Source organism: Oryctolagus cuniculus, chromosome 10 (genome assembly GCF_964237555.1).
Source record: "Oryctolagus cuniculus chromosome 10, mOryCun1.1, whole genome shotgun sequence".
NCBI classification, from domain to species: domain Eukaryota; kingdom Metazoa; phylum Chordata; class Mammalia; order Lagomorpha; family Leporidae; genus Oryctolagus; species Oryctolagus cuniculus.
Window position 1 is genome coordinate 97,787,495 of NC_091441.1, and position 26,747 is coordinate 97,814,241.

At 50.3% G+C, this 26,747-nt stretch overlaps 1 protein-coding gene across 1 annotated transcript; it reads right to left on the reverse strand.

Annotated features, from left to right (window-relative positions):
- Positions 1-5,992: 5,992 nt before the first annotated feature.
- On the reverse strand, positions 5,993-24,978 carry LOC103349234 (IQ domain-containing protein F5). Its single transcript, XM_051852400.2, has 4 exons — positions 24,857-24,978; positions 24,645-24,680; positions 7,370-7,429; positions 5,993-6,439 (listed from the first exon to the last, which is right to left on the reverse strand). Exons 1-4 carry the CDS (start codon positions 24,872-24,874, stop codon positions 6,008-6,010), a joined length of 546 nt encoding a protein of 181 aa, XP_051708360.1. The 5' UTR covers positions 24,875-24,978; the 3' UTR covers positions 5,993-6,007.
- Between the last annotated feature and the right edge of the window lie 1,769 nt (positions 24,979-26,747).

Genomic DNA, 26,747 nt, shown 5'->3' on the forward strand with positions numbered 1-26,747 from the left:
CACAACGACCAGAGCTGTGCTGATCCGAAGCCAGGAGCTTGTTCTGGATCTCCTGGGCGAGTGCAGGGGCCCAAGCACTTGGACCATCTTCTACTGCTTTCCCAGGCCAAAGTAGAGAGCTGGATCTGAGGTGGAGCAGCTGGGACTCAAACTGACGCCCATATAGGATGCCAGCACAGCAGACGTTGGCTTTACCCGCTACACCACAGCACCAGCCCCATGCCACTAATCTTATAGCAAGGCTTAGGGCAAGGACTGTGGCTGCAGACAGCAGCAAGGGGTGACAGTGCATTTAAACAGAAAGTAAAACAGATCTTTGCCTAGGAGTGAAGTCACTGAGACCACCGTGAGGGTTCCCTGGAGCCAGGGATCTTCCCCCAGGAGTTGTAGGTTGTTGAATGAAGAATTGAGGTGAGGTCATCCAGAGCTGCTCCTCAGGGCTGTGACGAAGGCGTAGTTGAGGCCGGGTAAAGGCTGAAAGCTGACTGTGAGGCAGATCCTGCTGAAAAATGAGGAGTAATTGGATTAGTTTGAATGATGTGGGGTCGGTGGGGGTGGCCGTATATCCAGAGTGGATTGGCATGGGAGGGGGCAATGTGGGAGGGGCCTGTCTTGTAGCCAGGGCTGACTTTTTATAGTGGACATAGTAGGCCGTCCAGGAGACAGGTTACCATGTGATTAGGTCTCTGTGTGTGCCTGACTGTCCAGCATGGATCTGAGGAAGGACATGGACAGTAATACAAAGGGTGGGGCCTTTTGGTGACAGCTGGAATGGGAGGTGGTAAGAGCTAGTTTTTGCTGCTAGGTTTGGATCACAGTGGAGAGAGGTGGGATCAGGTCTGAGAGTAAACCCTTCTGTCACACTTACAGCCTGTGTGTACAAGACATTTTTTTTTTTTTTTGACAGGCAAAGTGGACAGTGAGAGAGAGAGAGAAAGGTCTTCCTATTCTGTTGGTTCACCCCCCAATGGCTGCTGCAGCCGGTGCACTGTGCTGATCTGAAGCCAGGAGCCAGGTGCTTTTCCTGGTCTCCCATGGGGTGCAGGGCCCAAGCACTTGGGCCATCTTCCACTGCACTCCCGCGCCACAGCAGAGAGCTAGACTGGAAGAGGAGCAACCCAGACAGAATCCAGCGCCCCGACCAGGACTAGAACCCGGTGTGCTGATGCCACAGGCGGAGGATTAGCCTATTGAGCTACAACGGCGCCGGCCAAGACATTTTGTTAAAGCCTGAGGGGCCCACAGACACTTCTTAGCCCAACCAGAGGGCCCCAGTCCTCCCCATCTATTAACCCACATCGTACTATTGTAGGGACCCAGGGCATCAGCCTCCTCTTAGCTACTTCCTGCTGACAGGGGTCGTTGTCCTGGGGGCCTCTTAGGGTGTGGAGTGGGGAATGGCAGTCAAACTACAAGGGTCCATCAGGAGGTGGCCTCTCCAGGGGGCTGCAGCGTCAGCTTGCAGGGACTGCTTTTATCCAAGGTTTTATGTGCATGGCCATCTAGAGTTGTACTGCTTTAAATGTGGAGAAAACAAATCTAACAAGCAGAGTAAATACAGGGTCTGAAACAAAGGACAGAGTCATTATTAGAGGACCTATGAAAGGTGCTGTCCAAACCAGGAGGGAGTTTTTTTACTTAGAGGTAAACAGAAACTGACAGGAGGAGCTTGGTGATTACATGGGGTACTGGAAGGGACATCTTAAGGGAGGTGCGAACCTCCTAGGACAGGCACCCTGTTGACTCCTGGTGCCGAGCTGGCCTGAACAGGAGGCCAGTACAGAATAGGCAGGATCTCTAAACGCCAGTCTCCAGCTCGGCCTGCAGTGTTGCTGACCCTAGGCTGTCCCCCTGATGGTGGTTACTGTGGAAGCTGGGCAGAGTGAAGGGCTTTTAAGCTTACAGCCAGAAGGCCTGCGGCTCTGACCTAGGAGCCCTTCGACTCCAAGGCAGTTCTGTTTTCAGCGGCCCAGCTCTTGGCTGGCAGAGCTGACAGGGCTGTTTAGAGGCTGGCTTCTGTCTCCGAAGCCCTGGCTTTTCACATCAAAAACCAGTGTCATTTAGGGCAGACTGGCCTTGTTGGGTCTCCTTGATGGCAGGTCACTGTGTAAAGCTGTTATTCATTGGCTGTCACCTGTCCTTACATTGCTCCTGTTGTCCAGCTCACTCCTCTATTTTCTGGTATTTGTTAAAGTAGATCACAGAGGAGGCCTTTAGGATGTTAGCCAAGGGGGCGTTCAATCCTGTCACTAATCTTCGGTGGCCTGGGCTAGAAATGTGTTGTCGCAGGCATGTTCTGACAATTTCGTGTGTGTGTGAAATAAAATGATGCTCATGAGGAGAGTTATATAAGATCAAACATGAAGCCCACCTTATCCAACTGTTTTGAACCAGTTAGTAAGACTGTATCTCTCCGTTTGTTTGGCTTGAAAAGGGAGGTTTTGCCTGTTTATTGTATCCATGGCAAAATAAATCTAGCTGTTACATGTGGCCAGGCGTAACTAACTGCAGAACAGTGTTAGCCAATTCTTTTATAAGGTTTGAAGATCAAACTGTATATCCTGATGGAGAATTTAGAATAGAATCAGTTTCTCATCTTGAGAATACAGCCTTTTTAGGTTGCTGACTTTCAACAATTTAATATTAAGTGAAAACTTAGTAAGCAATTTTAACTGTTAAATAATAACTTATGAAAGTATTTACCAAAAAGTCTAATTTCTTTTATAAATTATAAGAGTACCTGTAATTGGAAATATTTCTTAATATCTAGCACAAGTGTAACTTATTGACCAGCAAACCCAAGCATGAACATGTCAGTGACTTAAAAAAATCATTTTTGGTGTCTCTGTACCACCAAGTTTAAAACACCTGATACAGAAGTTTATTTAGGTCACATGAACCAAAAATATATTTTGGGTTAACTTAGTAGTTTAAATTTATGAACAATATTTTATTTATGAACCAATTAAAACAGAGCTCTTAATTTTTTATGTAGACATATAATATGTACACATATAACACAACATATATTACAGGATAGAACAACAAAGCAGTCTCAGTAATAGCTTTTTAAGATCTTTTACTTTTTTAAATTACCAATTAATAAGAATTGCTTTGTTTTTAGTAACCTGAATGAACCATACTTTTTAAATTGGAACCTGTTAAACTTGGGCTTTATCTACTTCTAGAGATGTCTCAAAGTACTAAATACAATAAAGGTTAGGAAAAAGTCCTTTGGAACCTAAAAGAGGACATATTTAAACACAGAACCAACAATGTTTTAATTTTTATGAGCAGTAAATCAGATTTTTAGTGTTGAGAGGAAAATACAAAACTGTAAATGACAAAAGGCTTTAAGTAGCCATGGTTAAAATTATTTTTTTAAAGATTTACTTATTTATTTTCAAGTCAGAGTTACACAGAGAGAGGAGAGGCAGAGAAAGAGAGAGAGAGAGAGGTCTTCAATCTGCTGGTTCACACCCCAATTGGCCACAACGGCCAGAGCTGTGCTGATTCGAAGCCAGGAGCCAGGAGCTTCTTCCAGGTCTCCCATGCAGGTACAGGGGCCCAAGGACTTGGGCCATCTTCTGGGGCTTTCCCAGGCCATAGCAGAGAGCTGGATGGGAAGTGGAGCAGCCGGGACTAGAACCGGTGCCCATATGGAATGCCGGCACTTCAGGCCAGGGCGTTAACTCACTGCGCCACAGCGCCGGCCCCAGCCATGGTTAAAATTATAAAATTTATTAATCAACAAGAAGACTCCACACCATATTTTAGGAAGTACCTGTAAAATTTTATTAAATATTTATCCTTTTTTAATCCTCTGGGTGCTGGTTGTAATTTGGTCGAATGCAAAATGCCCCTACTCTGGAGGCCTGCTTAATAGGAAGGAAGGGAGAGAAGATGAAAATCTGAGGGGCCGGTTTACACTGGCTACCAGCGAGCCCAGCAGGAGGGCATGGACGGGCTAGGGGAGAGGCAAAGGCTTAGGGCCAAGGCAGCTCTCGGCTCGCCGAGGCAATCCGAAACATGAGAAAAGGGAATGACTCTGGGATACCTACTCGGGCATTCGAGGCCTGGTTTTCACCTGGGAAAGTTCAGGTCCACCGTTTTGTCGGCCTGGCCAGAGGCTGTCAGTCATCCACCAGGCTATTCCCAGTCCCTCGCATCCAGTCTTTGTCTTACAGGAACATAGAGGCGATAGGAAAGGGCAGGTGGGTCAGGCTGGGCTTCAGCATCACCGGAGCAGATCAGTCGGTGGTTCCCCCTGGATGTGCCGGTTACCACGGAGAGCCGGATGCGCAACAGTCATTTCGTGGTCCTCCCCCCAGTTGCCACGGAAAGGAGAACCGTTCAGAGGGAGGGAGAGGGGGTTAAGACACAAAAAGACCTGTTCCCTGTATGGGCCACTAAATGTTAGGTCCAGAATAGCTCAGGGTTCCGGTCTTTTGTACCCCCAGAAGGAGAGACGGGAAAAGGAGACGGAGACAGACCTCAGTAGAGACAGGTTGCGTATTGACGACACTCTGTTCTTGGGAAGGGACTGCGCAGGGTGCATTTGGGACTCAGAGTTTTATCCGGTTAGTAGGGAATGTGCCATGTGGGGAGGCGTAGGAGGCGGCTGGGGAAGAGTGGGTGTCTCCCTGAAGCCTCAGGGGCCTTCCCCCTTCGCTGTTTCACAAGATGCTCTGTGTGGCTGATCTGCTTTGCTATCTTTATTGCCAGGAGACAGGAGGGGTGGTTTGGCACCTAGGATCTCCACAGAGGGAGGAGGGAAAGGGGCCGCCAATCCTTTACTGGGTGTAAGGGCCAGGGGAGGAAGTGTAGGTCTGGACTGGTTGGTTTGCATTTCTAAGTATTTATGTATTTATAGGGGGAGCGAACCACTGGGAACCAGCACTGTTCTAGGTACTGGTGAAGCAGGAGACGACTGAGAGTTAACTGGGGCAACTGCGAAAGGCAGATTTCAAAGCTCTGACCTCGTCTGAGGCAGCAGAGAGAGAAAGGGCTCACCGGGGAAGCTGAGAGAAACAGGTGGCAAGCTCGGGAACTCTTATGACAGTAGCCACGTGGCCTACACACTGCGTGACTTCAAAACCACACTCGGGGCCCCTGGCCCAGGACCGAGTCTTACAGAATCACAGCTGCCCTTCCTTAGCTTCGAGACCTCGAGTCTCAGCCCCAGCGGAAGCTGTGATTTTTGGCTTCTGCTCTCTGAAGCGGGGTACTTTCTCTTACTGTCAAACACCTTAGTGGTTACACTCAACTGTGTGAGCTGTGCTCCGATTCTTGTGGGAGGCTCAAAAGAACGTGCACCTGCTGCTCCCCTTCCTACCATCCGCTCCCACCACACTGGCCCCGGAGTCCTGCTGTCCTGGCGCTCACCCTCCAGTGGGAGGGACTAGGACCTGAGCAGCAGGCGAGCAGAGTCAGGGCCCAGGGTGAGATGGGAGGCAAAGCTGCTCAGATCAGGTGGAGAAAGAAGGCCCGGGGGAGGGAGCAGTGGCGCAGAGAGAAACCTGAGCACAGTGAGCGCTCCCTCTAGAAGAAGCCAGCCTTCGAGTTCCCAGAAGGAAAGCATGTGGGATGTTGGGTAAACAATAGATTAGCCAGGGAGGACACCGGGAGAGGGCCAGGGCCACGGCCAGACTGGGCGGAGTTACGTAGAACACGAGGAGGGGTTTCCAGAGTGAAGGATGGCCCAGGGCTCCCAGGGGCACCATGTTCGTGGAGCACAGGGCAGTGAGTCCCGGGAGCTGGCTGTCTTGGCAGCCCTCTGGTCCCAGCCCTCTGCGCGTGGCAGACATTGCTAATCAATCACAGGTGCTGCTCTACTAGCACAGGGCCCTCAGCTCCTGCTGCGGGACCCCAGACAACCCTCTGAGCACAGAGCTGACCTGGGAGATGTCCCATGGCTGCCACCATTTTCCCTGACCCTTTGTGGAGACGACGACGTCTGGAGCTTGTGAAACAGAGACGCAGTGACACGTGGTTGGAGCAGACCTGGTCAGTCCTTTATTGGGAAGGGGATGCTATCTGTAATCCGACAGATTTGAGGTCCAAAAGCCATGTCCAGCTGGAGTTTTAGCTGGCTTGCTGTGATCTCATAGACGCCCCTGAAGAAGTAACGAGTCTGGCTTTTATGATAGCGCCAGCAACCCTGGATGATGTGGACAGCGTTCAGCACGGTGCAGTATCGCCTTCGGATGCACCACATGCGGTACCAGGTCTGCAGCCTGACAGCTGCCCGCGTCTGCCACAAGTAGAAATCCAGCAGCGCCTGTCGGTTCCTCTCCACGTGCCTCTGCCGCAGCTTCCTCCACCAGCACTGAATGACCCAGGCTCTGAGCGCCGCGTGCAGGAGCGTGCGACGAAGCAGCGTGCCGCGCCACCACGCCTGGATCTTGGTGCTTAGCGCCGCAGCATTAGGGGGCAGTGGCTTCATTTTGGCAGGGAAGAGAGTTGCAAGGAAAAGACAGGACACTCAAACACTCTCGACCCACCCTAGAGCCAGGATGTCCCAGGAAGGGGCCCCATCTGCTAGCAAAGCTGCATCCTTGGACATAAGGTTCAGGAGCAGCGGAAAGGGCAACGCTGGACCCGGGAGTCCAGGTCAGGGCTCGTCCTCTGACTCTCCCTGCCGTGTTGGGCGGACAGTGGACAGACACCCTGACCTCTCAGTGCCCGTGTGCTCATCTCCAACAGCTACACCAGCCCTGGCTTCCTCACCTGGATTTTCCAGGGACCTGACAGGCCAGTCTAGAGCAAGTACCTTGCTCCACCAGGGCCTGCCCTCCTACCTGGGGTCCTTGACCCTCCCTTCAGAGCTCCCGCCTGCCACAGAAGCAGCACCCTTATGCCCCATTCCTCGTGTTCACTTCTTGCTCTCATCCCCTTAACCTTCAGTGAATGCACACATCTGTCCACACATATGTGCACACATGTGCACAGATTTCGAGCTGTGAGTTTGATCAGGTCATGTGTTCCCTAAACTGCCCTCCCCACCTAGGCAGTGTCTGCTCCTCACTGGGGTTTCTCTCCACCCTCCGCCCCCATCTGTGTGCCTCAGTTCCGGGCTGAGAAGCAAACGGGAGGAGCAAGCCCGGGAAGAGTCAGTCCCCACTCACTCCAGCGCTACACAGGACACACGCTTGTCCCGGTTGGCCGGGACATCCTTCTTGAGGGCGGCTGCTCTGCAGTAGGCATTAACAGCACCCCCTTTCCCTGACACGTGTGTCCTGGTCTGGACAGTGACCGACATGGCCGTCCATGCTATGGGCCATGGAGAAGGGAGTCACCACTGCTGGGTGACACAGGTCAGAGCTGTTGGGGGTGGGGCCGCCCCCACCTGGGAGGCTGTGCTGCCTACCTTTGGCTTCGGAGGTGGAGGAGGCGCTGGTGCTTTCTCGATCTTCTCAGGCTTCGGTTTCTGTGTAGTTAACACGGTGTCAGCATCATTGTTCTGTTCTTAGCTCAGAAAGTATTCATTGTAAATGGATTTCTAAAATGTTTGAGCCCGTGTGAGTAACCTACATGTTTTAAGGGATGTAGTGCAGTATTTCAAGAGGGTCACAGCACAAACCAGGGCAGTTCCGCAGAACTGACCTGTGATCAGGAAGAGTGGCCAGGTTGTTCCTGGTGCAGCTGGGTGTCACCCGCCACCCACCCACCTCTCTGTTGCCCCGAGACCTAGGCTTTGGGCTCAGATCCTGAGTAACTGTGGACGTGCACCCTCCCCGGCCTGCAGCTCTGGGGGAACTGGCCGTCTCTTACATAACATTGAATGCTTATGGTGGTTCAGGTCCCCTAAGTTGTCCTTAGTTCGGGGCTACCTGGCTCCATCAAGCTCGGGTCTGGACCCCTGTGGCCAGGGCCCTGGCAGGAAGAGTGGAGGAGGGGAGAACGCGATGATGTCTTCTCCACTCCTATGACTCAGGCACCACGGCGCCCGGTGATGACCATCTTATTAGTAAAAATGTGGACGCTCTCATCTGTTCTTGTCTGAGGAAATGCCCAGCATTTAGCTGCAAATACTGGAAACCCAGGCTCATCGGCACAGAGGTGTGCAGCCAGGCATTGCAGTCACGTGAGTGCAAGCATGAAATTGAGACAAACACCTATTGACAGAACTTAATCATTAATCACATAGATTTCAGTTAAACAGTGGGATCAAATATAGACGAGGAAGAATGTTTGCAGTAAAATTCTTAAACAGGTGCCTCACAGAGGAAGATTTGAGAACTACTAAGAAGCCCACGAAGGACGCCCGGCCCCTTAGTCCCGAGGGCGATGGAAAGGAAAACCCAAGAGATCACCATAGACCCCCTACCCATGGCTAGCATAGGCAGCACTGGGGGCGCTAAATCCTGGCACAGCTAGAGAACAGCTGGGGCTCTCAAACTGCCGGGGGGAGGGGTGTGTGAAAGGTTTGAACCACTCTGGCACTTTCTAAGACAGTGAAATGCGTAGCCTCCCTGGGATGAGCAGTTCCACTCCCAGGTATGGAGATGAGGTGTGAAAACGTGTGATTACAACTACCTGTGCCTGAGTGTTCACAGCAGCTGTGTTCAGCAGGTCAGAGCCGGAACACCGAAAGGTGCGCCAGCAGGCGAGGAGACAAGGCTGTCCGGGCTACTCACAGGACGGAATGAGACTCGGGAATCAGGTGCACACGAATGTACCGAATAACATGGATGCGTCTCAGCAGCGTGGCGCTTGCAGAAAAGACGACCTACAGGGTGACGCCACTGACAGATGCGAGAGCAGGCAAAGCTGCCGTGTGCGTAAGATAACTGGGAAGTATGGTTTGCGTGTAGGATAGGGCCAGAAGAGAGATTTGCGAACAGCACATAGACTAGAAGTCAGCCTTGTTCTGGGAGGTGGTTACTGGAGAGTGTGGAATTGGGAAAACTCATCAAACCAAGATTGTGTTGAGCCACAGGGAGTACTACTGAAGCAAACTGAATTTGTTGAAGAGCAATATGGCCCCTGTTGAAATTTATCCACATGTTCTAGTATGGAAAAAGGGGGATGAGGGAGATATATACAACCAAGTTTAATAGTGATTGTCCTTGATGGGCATGGTGGAATTGGGGGACAGTGTAAGCTCCCTCACTGTGGCCGATTCCCTTGTGTCTGGCCATGTGCAGAGCATATGGGGTTATCAGTAATTAGCCTCAAGGCAGAACAGAACACATAGGCCAAAAAACCTTCCAGGCCTCCATCCAAGGTTCATGTGTCGTCTTCCGCCCTCGAGGGCCTCCAGGTCACTAGGCATGGTTCGGGGCAGCCACTGCAGACGCAGGGTGTCATTTCTGCCTACTCTTGGCAACTGAAAGCTGACTGGAGCCACAAAGTGAATGCTGAGCAGATGGGGTTCTGGTCATGGGGGTGCAGCATGAGGCCCTGGTCACCCCGAGTCACTGAGGAGTGCTTCTGGAATGTGTGGGGGAGGCTGAGGGCCAGGGGACACTGGAGGCAGGTGGAAGATGGCAGTGTGGAATGGGTGGTGGCACAGGGACGGCGTGGGAAGCAGCTGTTTGAAGAGGAGGGTGTTGGACAGTCCCCAAATGCCAGGCTTGCCCCTCCAGACCACTTCCTTTCTATCATGCCCCAGGAATTTTTTATTGCATCTTTCCAGTTGTCTTCAGCAAAAGCATGAATCCCAAGTACTCTGCATATCACTAGCAGAAGTGGGAAGTTCTCTCTGCTATATCTTTATCCATTGCTTTATTTTCTACTTTCTTCTTTTGTCAACAAAATATAGGTGATTTTTTAAAAAAAGATTTATTTGAAAGCCAGAGTTATACAGAAATAGGACGAGAAGCAGAGAGGAGAGAGATCTTCCATCCGCTGGTTCACTCTCTAATTGGCCGAAATGGCTGGAGCTGGGCCTATCCCGAAGTCAGGAGCCAGGAGCCTCTTCTGGGTCTCCCATGTGGTGCAGGGGCCCAAGGACTTGGGCCATCTTCTACTGCTTTCCCAGGCCATAGCAGAGAGCTGGATTGGAAGTGGAGCAGCCAGGACTTGAACTGGCAACCATATAGGATGCCAGCACTGCAGGCAGTGGCTTTACCCAGTATGCCACAGCGTCGGCCCTGGTGACTTGGTATTGATTCAGCAGTCTTTGTGTGTTTTAGTGATTTACTTATTTTAAAGAATTTCACAGAGATAGAGGCCCTCCATCTGCTGGTTCACTCCCCAGATGGCCGCAACAGCTGGAGCTGCACCCATCTGAAGCCAGGCGCTTCTTCCGGGTCTCCCACATGGGTGCAGGGGCCCAAGGAGTTGGGCCATCTTCTGCTGCTTTCCCAGGCCATAGCAGAGAGCTGGATTGAAAGTGGAGTAACTGGGTCTCGAACCGGCGAGCATATGGGATGCCAGCACGACAGGCTGTGGCTCTAGTTTCTGTGTTTTAATAGAGGCTATCTCTAGGTTCATATGCATTTTGATTTTGGATATGAATGATTTAATGCTATACTATCTTGTGATTTCCACTTTTTTTTTTTTAAAGGAATTTCCTTGTTTTTCATTTATATTGGCTGAGAATCGTTTGGAATTCTGTTTTAGGAATTGAGGCATACTGCCGGTTGCCTCATGAATGGAGGAGATGAGTGTTCTTCTGGGGAAGCTGCCACTTTTTAATGTTGACTTTCATTATTTGAAAGGCAGCAACAGAGATTTTACATCTACTGTTTGACTCCCCAGATGACCACAATGGCCAGGGCTGGGCTAGACTGAAGCCAGGAGTGACTCAGGCCATCCTCTGCTGCTTTCCCAGCTGGATTGGCAGTGGAGTAGCCAGGACTCAAAGTGACGCCACAATGCTAGGCCCCCTGGGGTAGCTCTGTAGGAGGCTACTCAGCCCAACATGGCCTTCTGGATCTTTGCCTTTACTGTTCTTTCCTGAAATGTACACATGACATCTGTCACTGTGGCAGCCATTTTGAGAATATGAGGACAAGGGTCCAGTCACAAGCGTGGGAAAGCAGCAGAAGAGGCCTGGACACCAGGCAGAGATAACCCGCATCTAGGACAAAAATAATCCTCTAATTAGAGTCACTGTTGAGTAGGTTTCTATTATTGTAACCAAATACAATTGCTATAAAAATTAAACATTTTTTAAAAAATTTAGTATTTGAAAGAGTTACACAGAAGAGAGGCAGGGAGGAGGAGAGGCGGGGGGCGGGGAAGATCTTCCATTTGCTGGTTCACTCTCCAGTTGGCTGCAGCGACCAGAGGTGGGCCAATACGAAGCCAGGAACCAGGAGCTTCTTCCAGGTCTCCCATGTCCATGCAGGGACCCAAGGACTTGGGTCATCTTATTCTGCTTTCCCAGGCCACAGCAGAGAGCTGGATTGGAAGTGGAGCAGCCGGGACTTGAACCGGCACCCATGTGGGATGCCAGCACTGCAGGTGGCAGCTTTACCTGCTACACCACAGCGCCAGTCCCATACATCTTATTTTTATATTTAACACACTTCATTGTTAATGAATCTTCTACAATTTTTTTAAAGACTTATTTGAAAGTCAGAGTTACAGAGAGGAGGAGAGGTGGAGAGAGGTCTGCCATCCCCTGGGTTACTCCCCAATGGGCTACAACAGCTGGAGCTATGCTGATCCAAAGCAAGGAGACGGGAGATTGATCCAGGTCTCCCACATGAGTACAGGGGCCCAAGGACTTGGGCTATCACCCACTGCACTCCCCAGCGATAGTAGAGAGCTGAATCGGAAGTCGAGTAGCTGGGACTCGAACCGGCGCTCCTATGGGATACCGGTACTGTAGGCAGAGGCTTTATCCGCTCCGCCACAGTGCCAGCCCCCAACATCTGGAACAAATCGTTAGCTGTTTTCCCTTCTTAAAGCAGGCAAGAACTTTCCCCCAATTCCTTTTCCTCCTCTCTTTAGCAGTCTTGCACGCTGTTGTCCTCTTGACTGTTCCTGGGAACGGTCGGATCGGATTGAAAGACGGCATTGTCCTGACGTGTCTTCACTGCAGCCCTGTTGAGCCCGCGTGCTGCTGGATTTCCTGTCCTGGAGCTCCTTGTACGGTGGCTGGCTTGGGTCAGTTCGTGACACTTTGTGTATTTGCTCTCACACTTGGGCAACTCTTGGGGTGAGTTGATCGTTTTGTGCTTAGCCGTTTCCTGATAAGTGGGCTGTTTTCCGTTCTCTGCACCCAGCGTGGCCGCTTAGACAGCTGAGGTCACCTGGTGAGTGCCTTGGAGGGAATCTCTGGGTTTTAGTTCCTTTCACCGTTTCCATACTTGATCCTCAGCAGTTGGGATGGTGCTGTAGCATGTTCTAGACTGTTTTCCATCATCTGGACAGGGCTGGCTGACAGTCTTCCATGTGTCTGTCTCGAAATTTTTTTTTTTTTTTTTTTTGACAGGCAGAGTGGACAGTGAGAGAGAGAGACAGAGAGAAAGGTCTTCCTTTGCCGTTGGTTCACCCTCCAATGGCCGCCGCGGCCGGTGCACTGTGCTGATCCGATGGCAGGAGCCAGGAGCCAGGTGCTTTTCCTGGTCTCCCATGGGGTGCAGGGCCCAAGCACCTGGACCATCCTCCACTGCACTCCCTGGCCACAGCAGAGAGCTGGCCTGGAAGAGGGGCAACCAGGACAGAATCCGGCGCCCCGACTGGGACTAGAACCCGGTGTGACGGCGCCGCTAGGTGGAGGATTAGCCTAGTGAGCCGCGGTGCCGGCAGGAAATTTTTTTAAGATTTATTTGAAAGGCAGAGTTAGGCAGTGAACTGAGAGGGATGGAGAGAGGTCTTCCATCCAATGGTTCCCTCCCCAGATGGCCACAGTGGCCGGAGCTGCACCAATCTGAAGCCAGGAGCTTCCTCCAAGTCTCCAATGTGGGTGTAGGGGCCCAAGGACTTGAGCCATCTTCTGCTGCTTTCCCAGGCCCCAGCAGAGAGCTGGATTGGAAGTGGAGCAGCCGGGACTCAAACCGGTGCCCATACGGAAGGCCAGCACTGCAGGCTGCAGATCGACCCTTCTCAGATTTCTTAAAAGCTCTCACCAAGGGTTGGCATGTGCTGTAGCAGGTAAAGCTGCCACCTGCAGTGCCGGCATCCCATTCATGCGCCAGTTTGAGTCCCAGCTCTTCTACTTGGAATCCAGCTTTCTGCTGGAGCCTGGAAAAGCAGTAGAAGATGGCCCAAATCTTTGGGCCCCTGTACCTGTGTGGATGACCTGGAGGTAGCTCCTGGCTTCAGCTCGGCACAGAACCAGCCATTGTGGCAAACTGCAGAGTCAATCAGCAGATGGAAAACCTCTCTCTTGACCTCTCCTTGGCTCTCTTGTGTAACTCTGACTTTCAAATAATTAAAGATGCTCTCCCCAAAGATACAAACTGTGTCCAGCAGCGCACTGGGTGCTTTGCAATTCCTTCACCAGGGTGCACTTTATACCACACTGGAACCTCAGAGCTGCAACTGTGGGAGGCTGGGATGGCAGCGGGTGGGCTCACAGGCAGACATCACATGGACCGGGCCTGGCCAGGTGTCTGCAGGCCCCGCACAGCTCCTCCCTGGAGACAGACCCTCTTGCCAACTGCCCAACTCCACTGGGCACATTCCAGCCCTGCCCTCTCCATCTGCCTCCCAGCTTGGGGGGCTTGGCCCAGCCTCCACCCATTTTGGAGTGCTGATTTCTTTTCCTTCAGTCTTTTCACACATGCTGTCTTGGGGACTATGTGTCATTTCACTCCCCACTGAAGGTCTTTCCCTATGTTTTAGGTCCTGTTAGAAATTTTTATTTTAAAGATTTTATTTTATTTTATTTTAAAGATTTTATTTTAAAGATTTGTGAGGGTCGGCCTTGCAGCTAGCAGGTAAAGCTGGTGCCTGCAGGGTCAGCATCCCATATGGGCACCGGTTCAAGTCCTGGCTGCTCCACTTCTAATCCAGCTCTCTGCTGTGGCCTGGAAAATAGTGGAGGATGGCCAAAGTCCATGGGCTCCTGCATAAATGTGGGAGACCTGGAGGAAGCTCCTGGCTTCAGATCAGCACAGCTCCGGCTGTTGGCGGCCAGTTGCGGAGTGAGCCAGTGGATCAAAGACCTACCTCTCTCTGCCTTTCCTTTTCTCCGTGTGACTCTTTCAAATAAATAGATCGATCTTTAAAAAAACTTTTTTTGTGTAAAGACAAAGAGAACCAGAGATCATCTGGTTCACTTCCCGAACGGCCACACCAGTCAGGTCTGGAGCAGGGTGACTCCAGGAGCCAGGAGCTTCATCCTGGTCTCCCATGGGGTGCACGGGCCTACGGACTTGGGCCATCTTCTGCTGCCTTCCCAGATGCATTGGCAAGGAGCTTCTGGGACTGGAAGTGGCACTCCAATGTGGGATGCCAATGGTGTAACTCACTGTGACACAACACCCGCCCCATGAGAGATGTTTTTTGTGTTTCCTTTTTCTATTCTTGTGACTTGGGAATGGACATAAAAGGACTGAGCCAGGGGCTGGCGCCAGTTCTAGTCCCGGCTGCTGCTCTTCCAATCCAGCTCTCTGCTGTGGCCTGGGAAAGCAGAAGATGGCCTTGGTCTTTGGGTCCCTGCACCCGCATGGGAGACCTGGAAGAAGCTCCTGGCTCCTGGCTCCTGGCTTTGGATCGGCGCAGCTCCAGCCATTGCGGCCACCTGGGGAGTGAACCAATGGACTGAAGACCTCTCTTTGTTTCTGCCTTTCACGGTCTGTAACTCTACTTTTAAGTAAATAAATAAAAAAAAAAAAAAAAAAAAAAAAGACTGAGCCAGGCTCATACATTCTGGCCCATTTCTCTTGGACATCTACAGAATTCCCACACGCTGTGTTCTCCTGAGGTTTGGGGTAACTTCACCGCTGAGGACTATCTGCAATGGTGGTTTGTGTCCATTTTTCCAACTGAAAACGTAGCTTCCTCTACTCCTGCACATCGTTTTCTTCCCTCCTCCTGAACAATCCTGTGCGTGCATCACTAGGCTGGAGCACAAGGTCCACGGTCCTCGGGCACACAGTGCCGGGGAGGCTCCCGGGAGGGTGCGGGAGGCCCACAAGGAGCCCAGGCTGGGGGCGAAGTGAACCACCCAGGGCTGCGCGGTCAGCTCCGTCAAGCGCATCGTGGCCAGCCGGGTGCCCACCCATGGCCTGGGGTTAGCCATCCGCTCAGGCTGGACCAAGCGGGAGTATACACAGATCAGCTGACCAGTGAGGGCTGGGAGGAGTGTGGGGTGGCCTGGCCCAGGGCTGGAGGCCGAGCCAGATGAGAATGGCATCCATGGGGACGTGGCGCAATAGCGTGGAGCCCCAACCGGGAAGGCTGGGGACAGCCTGGATGGCTGTACAACCCCTCCAGCCTGGGGCAGAGCCTGAGCAGGTAGGTGGGGCAGCACTGGCAGCAGAAGCTTAGTTAAAAAGAGAAGCTGGATCACATACACGTGTTTCTTCTGAATACCAGGAACCAGATGACCAGACTTAAGGGGGAAACCAGAGGGAACTCCTGGACCGTGTGCTGGGATTGGAGGCAGCCGTGTGAACATAGCTTGCAGTGGACGCTGAGATGCGTGCGCAGGTGAGGGTGCATAGATGCCGCGTGGGTAGGAGCTCACCAGCTCTGCCACGAGTGGGACTGAGAGCAGCGGTCACCCACTGGCACAAGCCCCGCCACGTCACAGTTGGACTTTTAGATGCCATTTTCCCTGGGAAGGAAGCAAAGGCCAATTCCCAGTCCAGGGCAGTGAAGATGAGCCTGGAGCGTGGTTTTGTGCCAGAAAACCAGCTAGTGCTCCAGGAGCGAGGCCAGCATGTCCAAGAGACGCAGGGACAGGCCAAGAGGCCCTGGCTGGCCAAATCGGAGTCATTTCAAGCAGTACAGTGTGAAGAGGTCAATGTTGCATAGCCACTGAATACTAGGAGAGGAGTGAGTAAATAATTAAAAGGGCTGAGGATGAAGATCTCTGCCATTGCTTCTTACTACAGAGAAGAAAGGAGTGGTCTCATCGTGGAGCAGCCCAGGAGACATCAGCTCCATCAGGTGACAGAGCCGGGTGCCCAAGGCACGGACACAAGTCCTGCACCCCCTGGAGGGCCTGCGAGAAGGCAGAGGCACTGAGAGCTCTCCCTGCGGACACACACATAAGTAGCCATTGAGTCAAGGGCGTCTCAGACCTTGTTAGAAAGACCACGACCAGAGTGACCACACACTGAGGGTGTCTCAAAGTGGGGGGAGGGGTGGGGGGGCTGCCAGGGCAGTGCCAAGTGGGGTTGATAGCCTTGAATGCTTATAATAAAATAGAATGTTACATAAAAAAAATCTCAGTTCCATATCTAGAAACCCAAGGAAGAATAAAGAATAAAGGCAGTAAGATGGGGAAGAGCAGAAATCTGTGAAGTCAGTGACCCAGTGAGCTGGTTCCTGGAAAACTCAGTGGAAGGGCTGACCCTCAGTGGAGTGACAAAGCTGGAGCCACACGCTCCTGTATCCCGGCGGACCCTGCAGATACAGCGGGGCAGTCACAAAGCTGCTGGCCTAGAGAAAACGGACCAGTGTGTCAAGAACCGCAGACCACCCCAAGTCACCCCATGGAAGGTCATTTAAATATACCGTGAAATGAAATTCATAATTTAAAACCCCCTCCCCTAGAGCAATCTCCAGCCCAGATGACTTCACTAGAGTTAAGTGAAACCAACATGCACAGCTTCTTTCAGGAACTAGAAGAGCAGGTAACATTTCCCATTTTTCATTTAACCAGTATAATCCTCACATAGAAACCAGAGAAAAACTACAGAAACACAGACCCACACTTTTCATGAATATAGATGAAAAAATGCTTCACAGATGAATCAAATAATTCAGCAATATATAAAAACAGTTCTGCAGCCTGATGCAGTGGGGTTTATTCCAGGCTGCTTCAACGTCTGAAAATCAACTGATGTACTGCACCAGGTCAACAGGGGAAGAAGGAAAAAAATATCACACGAGTATTTCATTTGATGTGGGGAAAGCATTTGACAAATTAACACTATTGATGATTAAAAAATAAAAAAGGCAGTTCCAAGATGGTGGAGTAGGGAGGGAGCTTACTGCTCTAGCCCAGAAGAAGACAGTTTTAAAAAAGTGGAGAGAGTGTCGTCTCAGGGAGGAGTTAGGGAGAAAATGGCAGAGGAAACTCTATGGAAATTAGAGGGGCATGGTGGACCCAATGTGGAGAGCCTGGGTGCCCACAGCTCGGGACTCCAACAGCCAAGAGCCTATGCACCAGCTCTGGAAAGTGAGGTGAGACCAGACTGAAATAGCCCAGCCACTGGCAAAAAAGCTTCAAGAAGAGCTTAGAGGGAACCCGGCTTGGAGCCCTAGAGAACCTGTTGGGGATAGTCTACCAGCCAAAATAGAGGAGGAAAAAAAAAAAAAAAAAAAAAAAAAAAAGACGGGGACGAACATGTTTCTCTCTCCCTAATCATTTACAATGGCATCCTGTAAGAACCTGATAGAGCAGGCACCATATTGGACATAGGTAACAGCTGTTCCAGCTTGTGTCTGTGACCAGGAACCAGCCGAGTGGTGACTCCTGACTTGCTGGGGAGAACTAACAGGGGGCTAGGAGCTTGTGACTGTGTGAGGCTTCTGTACCAGGACTGTGAAAAAAGCTGAGGGTGTGCGGGAGGACCCACAGTGTGGCTGGGACTTTGGGCAGTCACAATGGGAGACCTCACATGCTCAGGGTTTCCTGGTTAGCTTGTGAGAGACATTGCTGGGGAAACTCAGCTTACACTGAGGACTGCACAGTTCCCTTGTGTGGTCCTTGGGACAGAACAGATGAATAGTATACCCACTGGGGCCAGCACTCAGGCACTGGTCTCCTGTGAGGAGAGGAGCTCAGCTGAGGAGAATAAATTTCCTTCTGATTAAAAAGAATTTACCATGCTAAACTTGGGTGTGTCCCCTTAGGCACACCCTGAACCCTGGAGAACAGAACAGAGCTCTCTAGCCAAACCACTACAAGCCTCTAGCTATTCACTGAAAGACATTCCACTTAACTACGGAGTCATAGTACAAAAATAAAAGCTGCCATAGCAAACAAAGAAGAAACCAATGAGTATCTCCACAAATGCACCAATTCAAGAAACAAGAATAAAGATGACAGTTTGATGCCCCTGAAAGAACCCTTTAGTACTAGACTGTGAAGACGATGAGAGGGAAGAAATACAAGAAATGGAATTCAAAAAATTGTTCAAAAGATTACATAGAAGTAGTCAGAAGCAAATGCATGAACTACTGAAATCTGTACAGGACATGAAAGAAAATTTCTCCCATGAAATTGAGATCTTAAAGACGTATATGCACCTAATTACAGGGCACCTGGCTATTTAAAAGAAATGTTAAGGGATTTAAAGGGAGACTTAGACTCCAATACAGTAGTACTGGGGGACTTCTATACTCCACTTTCAGCAATGGATAGATCAACCAGATAGAAAATCAACAAAGAAACAGCAGATTGACACTACAGACCAAACAGACTTAACATATCCACAGAACTTTTCATCCTACAGTTGCAGAATACACATTCTTCTCAGCAGTGCATGGAGCTTTCTTTAGGATTGACCACAAGCCAGGTCATAAAGTAAGTCTTACCAAATTAAAAAAAGAATTGAAATCATACCATGTGTCGTACCATGTATCTTGGAGCACAATGGGATGAAGCTGGAAATTGGCAACTCAGGAATCTCTAGGGCATATGCAAACACTTGGAGACTGAACAACATGCTCCTGAATGAACAGTGGGTCACAGCAGAAATCAAAACTTTCTGGAAACAAATTAAGATGACAATCCAACATATCAAATCTTATGGGATACAGCAAAAGCAGTGTTAAGAGGAAAGCTGATAGTAATAGGTGCCTACATTAAGAAATTTGAAAATAACCAAATAAATGAGCTATCAGTACGTCTCAAGGATCTAGAAAAACAGCAGCAAACCAAACCTAAAACTTGCTTCTTTTCTCCTATAGTTAAAATTAGAGAAGAAATAAACAATTGAATCAAAAAAATATAAAAGATCAGCAAAACAAAGAGCTGTTTTTTTGAAAAAATAAAATTGACACACCATTGGCCCAACTTAAAAAAAAAGACCCTAATCAATAAAATTAGAGATGAAAAAGTAAATGTAACAACAGATACCACAGAAATAAAAAGAATCATCAGATATTACTACAAAGAGTTGTATGCCAACAAACTGGGAAACCCAGAAGAAATGGATTCCTGGACACATACAACCTACCTAAATTGAGCCGTGAAGATATAGAAAACCTAAACAGACCCATAACCTAAAGGGAAATTGGATCAGTAATAAAGACCCTCCCAACAAAGCAAAGCCCAGGACTAGATGGCTTCACTGCTGAATTTTATCAGACATTTAAAGAACTAACTCCAATTCTTCTCAAGTTATTCAAAACAATTGAAAGAGGGAATCCTTCCAAATTCTTTATACAAAGCCAGCATCACCTTAATTCCTAAACCTGAAAAGATGCAACAAAGAGAATTATAGACCAATTTCCCTTATGAACATAGATGCAAAAATCCTCAACAAAATTCTAGCCAATCGAATCCAACAACACATCAGCAAGACCATCCACCCACACCAAGTGGGATTTATCCCTGGTATGCAGGGATGGTTCAACATTTGCAAATCAGTGTAATACATCAAATTAATAAACTTCCGAGGAAAAACCATATGATTATCTCAAGAGATAGAAAGCATTTGATAAGATACAGCATCTTTTCATGATGAAAACTCTAAGGAACTTGGGTATAGAAGGAACATTCCTCACAAAATCAAGCCAATTTATGACAAACCCATGGTCAGCATCATATTGGATAGGGAAAAGTTGGAAGCATTCCCACTGAGATCTGGTACCAGACAGGGCTGCCCACTCTCACCATTGCTATTCAATATAGTCCTGGAAGTTATATAGCTAGAGCCATTAGGCAAGAAAAATAAATCAGAGGAATACAGATAGTGATAGTTTGACTTCCTCCGTCCCAATGTGCAGACTACATGATTCTATATATAGGAGATCCAAAAGACCCCACTAAGAGACTTGAAACTCATAGAAGAGTTTGGTAAAGTCAGTATGAATGTAGTCCTACCATACGACCCAGCCATCCCACTCGTCAGAAATGAAATCAGCAAATAAAAGTTATCTGCACTTCCATGTTTATTGTACCTCAATTCAGAACAGCTAAGACATGGAATCAACTTAAATGCCTGTCAGTGGAAGACTGGATAAAGAAATTATGGGATATGTACTCTATGGAATACTACACAGTGGCTATAAAAAAAAAAAAGAATCCAGTTATTTTCAATCAAATGGATGAATCTGGAAAATCATGCTGAGTGAAATAAGCCTGTCAAAAGGGACAAATACCGTAAGTTCTCCCTGATCTGTGACAACAGAACACCTGAAAGGAAACCTGGAGAAGTGAAATTGACACTATGAGAAGCAATGACTTGAATAGCCTTTGTCTTGACTGTCGAGGAACAGTTTATCTTTCAATTTATTTTTTTTCTACTTAATACCACTGGTCGAACTCTAACATAATTAATCACAGATGTATAAATGCAATTGAAAATAAATCCCAGTTAAGAAAAATGGGAGTAAGAGAGAGGAGCTGTACAGTTCGGCACACAATCCCATGGATTTACCCCTAAGGATAAAGCTAAAAATTGACCATGGGACTCCAAATCCCAGTAAGTTGGGTGGGACTAATGCCATCTTATGTGCTAGTGATCATATTAACTGTGTATTGATCATATATATAGGATTAAATGTCAGCGTGATCACATAAATAAGACCAATTGTCTGGTGATAAGAATAGAATTATAAAAGGCTGCTCCAACGTGGGAAGCAGTCCACACAGCAGACTCAGAATGACCGATGCCCTAAACAGCACTCTGACCTCAGAATCAGACCTTAAGACATTCTGATCCAGCTCAAAAGCCCATGAGAGCATTTCAGGCATGGAAAGCCAAGACACTGTGGGAAAAAATTATCTACATAAAGGATCTCTGTGAGTGAGACCCCAGTAGAAAGGAGGAGTCCTCAAAGAAGGAGGTACTTTCTCTGAAGGGAGAACTTCCACTTTGACTATGGCCCTGTCTAAATACCGACGGAGTTTGTGGACTCAAAAGGCTTCCATAGCCTTGGCAGCTCATGTCAAAAGCCTTTGGTGGTCACTGATGTTATAAATAGGAGTGCCAATTGTTAACAACAGGAATCACTGTGCACTTACTCCCCATGTAGCACTTCTGTCCTTAATGAGTTGCACTATGAGAATTAACAGTAAAGCCTGTTTTCAAACAGTACTTTATACTTTGTGTATGTGGGTGCAAATTGTGGAAATCTTTACTTAGTATAGAGTTGGTCTCCTGAATATCAAGTTAATTAAAAATGAATCTTAATGAATAATGGGATAGGAGAGGGAGTAGGAGGTGGGACTGGAGTCGGGGGTGGGAGGGCAGGTATGGGGGAAAGAACTTCTATATGCCTGAAGCTGCACCTATGAAATTTGTAGTCATTAAATAAAAGCTTGGTTTAAAAAAAAAAAAAAGTTTACTTGAAAGTCAGAGTTACAAAGAGAGAAGAGAAAGAGGTCATCCATCCCATGGTTCACTCCCCAATTGGCCACAATGGCCAGAACTGTGCCGATCTGAAGCTAGGAGCTTCCTCCAGGTCTCCCACGTGGGTGCAGGGACCCAAGGACTTGGGCCATCCTCCACTGCCTTCCCAGACCACAGCAGAGAGCTGGATCAGAAGTGGAGCAGCTGGGACTTGAACTGGTGCCCATATGGGATGCTGACACTTCAAGCCAGGGCATTAACCTGCTGTGCCACAGCACCGGCCCCAAATAAAAGCTTTCTTTAAAAAACAACAACCACCTTGGCTAGCACCGTGGCTCACTAGGTTAATCCTCCACCTGTGGCACCGGCACACCGGGTTCTAGTCCCGGTCGGGGTACCGGATTCTGTCCTGGTTGCTCCTCTTCCAGTCCAGCTCTCTGCTGTGGCCCGGGAAGGCAGTGGAGGGTGGCCCAGGTCCTTGGGCCCTGCACCCACATGGGAGACCAGGGGGAAGCACCTGGCTCCTGATCAGCGTGGTGTGCATACTGTGCTGGTTACAGCAGCCATTGAGGGGTGAACCAACGGAAAAAGAAGACCTTTCTTTCTGTCTCTAACTCTGCCTGTCAAAAAAAAAAAAAAAAAAAAAAAAAAAAAAAAAAAAAAAAAACCTCAAAAATAGGAACAGACCAGTTTTCTGCTGATGCACACTGCTGGAAGCAGCAGATGAAGGCTCAAATTGTTGGGTCCCTGCAGCTCATGTGGGAGATCTGGATTGAGTTCCTAGCTTCTCTGGCTTTGGCCTGGCCCTGCCACAGCCTTCGTAGAAATGTGAGGAGAGAGAACCAGCAAATGGGAACTCTATCTATCTCTGCCTAATAAAGTAACAGGGGCCGGCGCTGTAGCATAGTGGGTAAAGCAGCCGCCTGCAGTGCCGGCATCTGATATGGGCACCGGTTCGAGACTAGGCTGCTCCACTTCCCATCCAGCTTTCTGCTGTGGCCTGAGAAAGCAGAAGATGGCCCAAGTCCTTGGGCCCCTGCATGCATGTGGGAGACCCAGAAGAGACTCCTGGCTTTGGATCGGCACAGATCCGGCCGTGGTGGCCGGTTGGGGAGTGAACCAGCTGATGGAAGACCTCTCTCTGTCTGCCTCTCCTTCTCTGTGTAACTCTTTCAAATAAATAAGTAAATCTTTTTATATATATAGTTTTTAAAATAGGAGTATAAAGGTATTTCCTCAATTTGAGAAAGAGCACAATAAAACCCTTGCCATTAACATTATACAGCCAGTGAAAGACTCCACATTCTCCCAGTAAAGGGGAATGAGACAAGGATGTCAGCTCCCATTGATCTTTAACACAGTCCTCAAAGCAGGAAAGACAAGAAAACCAAATAGAGGGAAGACAGACCATCAAGTAAGAAAGCAAACTGATGACATAACTGAATACACAAAATCCTCAGTAATCCAGAAAAACCAACCAGATACTGTCTCTGAGACAGGAAGTGTGGTCAGAGAGGCCTCAGGTACAACAGACGAAACCCTAGCTGTGCATACCAACAATGAGAACACAGCCTCACTGATTTCAAAGAGCCTTAATAAAGGAAATGTCTGGTTGTCAATCTAAGCAAGCACACACAGGACTTGTAAAGACAAAATACTGGTGAAAGGAAAAAGTCAGCTACGATCTAAACATATTGAGGGACTTACTGGGCCGTGGCCTGGGAGACTCCACGTGGCACGCACACCAATCTTCCCCACCCTTGAAAGCGAGCTGCCTACTCCGTCTTCTCTGACAACAGCCAGTAGCAGGGGTGGGGGCCTCGCTGCAGCCCTGGGCCTGCCCGTGGGCTCTGGGCTCCCCACTCTGCCTTAGCTGGTCAGGGCTGCAGGTTTCCTGTTGTGTTTAACTGGAGTAGAGCAGCAATCATCTAAACTTTCTCCTTTTCTGGCTAGAAAGAGCTCCGTGTGGTGACAGTAGGGTGTGTGTGTGTGTGTGTGTGTGTGTGTGTCGGTTTTTCCTGTCCTTGGCTGTCACGGTTTCCTGCCGCCTTTGGCTTCATCTCGGTCACCATTGGGATTGAACACAATCCACCTGTGAGTAATGGATTGAGAATCAGCGTGTAGAAACTTACAGGAAATGGCACTTGCACTACACGTGCTCAGTGTAATGACTAAAATGATGGTATTGTGCATTGTTTCCACATACTTCCTCCGTGTTCATTATTATTGCTAACGAGCCCGTCTGTGATGGCTCACTCCACCTCCTTAAAGCACCCCTTCGTGACGATCCTAGGAGTGGATGGCCGGGGTAGGGTGGTTGTCACTGGCGATGGGGGCAAGGTCTGCGAACCCCCACCACCCCATCCGCGTTCAGGCTGCTGAGCACGGGGCCTGTGTGCGCAAGAACTGACAGCGTGCGGGCCTGCTCGGGCACAGCCCCCTGGGGAGCCTTTCGCTCTGGTGGAGTCATGCAAGATGCAGCCAGCCAAGTGAGGCAGGGGACTGCCTGTGAATCTGTCACGGTCATACACAAGGGGCTCCCTTAGCCTTCAGCCCGTCCCCCGGGGATTCTGAGGACCCAGGAACTATGGGCGGGTTCTGCCTCTGCCTCTGCTCGTCCCCCGAGTCACAGTCTCCCATGGATACACTGGGACTGCTCTTGACCCGAGAACCCCACAGGTTCATGGAGCAGGGGGAGCTCTTTGCGACCCCAAAGCCCCTCCTCAGCTGCCTGGCTCCTGCAGCCCCCGTGCTGGCCTCCGGGGTCTTGCCCTCCACACACTGCTGTCTGCTTCCACTCCCACCTCTGTCACTCCACATCCTCGTGGGCCAGGCCGACCCTTCCCCAGTCCCCCCTGTGCTGTCCCACACCCACCGTGGGGTCTGTGCACATCCTGCTCCCCACCTCCCCCGTCCTGTCTGTCTCCACACCCAGCACAGCGAGGGGACCAGGGGACAGGAGAGCGAGGCTGAGCCAGCCCCCGGGGGACCCGCGATGGAGCCTCCGCTTGCAGGCACCCTTCTATCCAGGACCCCACCTACCTTCTCCGGTGTCACTTTCTCTTCTGGCTGAGGCTTCTGCAATCAGAGTGGGGCAGGGAGCAGGGGTGAGGACCAGCCTCTGGGCTAAGTCCCCCAGCCCCTGCTCCCCACTCTTTTCCTGGGGTCCCAGGACATCAACACTGCTTCCCTATACCAAGGAGCACCACCCCGCCCCTCCTTGCCCCAGGGGAGTGCATGTGACCCAATCTTACACAGCAAGGGCTTCCCATGGTCAGAGGGAGTGGTTCAGGTCATCCTCCCCTGATGGGTGCTGCTCCTTTAATGCTGGCAGGGCCGGAAGGGTGTGGAGGAGACGGCCATGATGTCACAAGGGCAGCTATGACCAGGGACCCGGTTGTCTTCCCCAGGTCAAAGCTGTTGGGTGAAGGGGAGACCCCTGCCCGTTTCCCTCCTACTGGAGGGGGACCAGAGTCCTCCGAGGGATCGCTGCCCGTGGCTGTCTGTCCTTTCCCGAGCGTGACCTCCGGCATGGCCCACTCACAGGCCCGCACCATGAGCAGGCACTGGGCAGAGCAGCTCCCGCCTGGCCACTGCTGGGCTGCCCCCCCACATCCCAGGCTTTCTGCCATGGCACCCATCTCTGCAGATGGCCGAGTCCTGCTGTTATCAGGGAGCCCACGGGGCCAAGAAGGGTCCTGCTGGAGACACGGGGGTCAGTCTGCCCCCTCCCCCTGCCCTCCTCGTGGCTGTTGGGTGGCTTAGTTCACAGCCTCTGTTCCTTAAAACCAACTTTGCGTCCTGTGTCTGAAACTTCACGGCCCGAGGCACTTTCCCATCTAGGTTGCTGAGTCTGCGAGGGGCCCTGCCCCTGAGGACTGCTCTGGGGGCAGCAGCCGTGTCTCCCAGGGGAGCAGTGCTGCGGGCTGCTTCCCAGACCACGGTCTCCGCCGTGGTGGAAACTGTGCCTCTCAGGGCACTGTCTGTCCACTTCCTGCCACGCGGCTTCCTGCATCTCTGCAGGGAACTCCTCTCTGCAGCCCTCATCCTCCTGGTGGGGTGTTTGGTCATTTAGGTCAAGCCGCGGTCGGGGTTGACATTATTGTGACTATGTGAGCGCTACTGCACCGTGCTGGGAGCACCCTTGGATGCCAGCGCCTTCCCTGCGAGCTGTGGCCCAAATCTGGTTTGGCGCTCAATTCTTATGGCACTTAAAGCCTCATGGTCATAAGCTAATGGCATCAAGAGGTTGGAAACTGAATCCAATGACAGAGTTTAGGAGGGGAGCCTGGTAAGAGGTCTTAGGCCGTCCCCTGAGGCTTAAGATTGGGCCTGGGCTCATTTCTTGGCTCAACTGATGACTGCCAGGCACCCATACCCAGCATATTCCATTGGTTTTTCTCCTACCTTCTCCATCTGTGAGTTAACTTCGAGTAACCTCTGATGATGCCAATTGGCAGCCTCCTCCAGTCTCTGCATAGCCACAGGGGACGTCTGGTGTGCAGGGCCGAGCCCTAAAGCAGGCAGCCACTCCATGCCCTAGCAATCCTGACAGATGTCTCAGCACGGCGGGGGGGTGGGGGGCAGCCCCGGAGGAGCCTCTGCCCCGCCCAGCATGCACTGCACTCACTGAGCGACGCAAAGTGGCACCCCCTGGCGGTTGCGGTGTGTGCTTCTCTGACAGGGACGCGTGACCACGGGGGCTCCAGCTGGGACACAGAGGACTTGCGCAGGTTTCTCAGCCTCTGAGCGTCTGTTTCATCTTGGGAAAGCAGCACTAGCGGCATCACGCTCCTTCCTTGAGCTGAGTGGGGGTTCACGCAGGTCAAGTCCAAGGAAGGCACCTCCTGGCTCCCGATACTGCTTCCTGCTGGCTACTGGCATCTTTGTGTCCATTTCTGGATTTTGTTCTGGGCCTCCTTTCCAATTGTGCCCCCAACATTCTCTTGAATGACTTCCGTGGACAGCCCCATGCCAGATAAACATTTTGTCAATGTCCTTTCCCAGGCCACCACCTGCCTGTAAACCTCATTCATGAGGATCTTTAATTCCACAGATTTCTGTAACATCAACAGGGTCAAAAACAGCTATTTCCATTTTGTAATTTTTAAAAAAATATTCGACAGCCAGTTCCAGAGATGGGAG

What these genes read in the sequence shown, in the direction of transcription:
- LOC103349234 (XM_051852400.2), bottom strand. An exon ending in AGAAAGTGACACCGGAGAAG is followed by an intron (nt 7,430 to 24,644) that starts GTAGGTGGGGTC and finishes TTAACTACACAG; the next exon opens with AAACCGAAGCCTGAGAAGAT. An exon ending in CTCCACCTCCGAAGCCAAAG is followed by an intron (nt 6,440 to 7,369) that starts GTAGGCAGCACA and finishes GCCAAAATGAAG; the next exon opens with CCACTGCCCCCTAATGCTGC.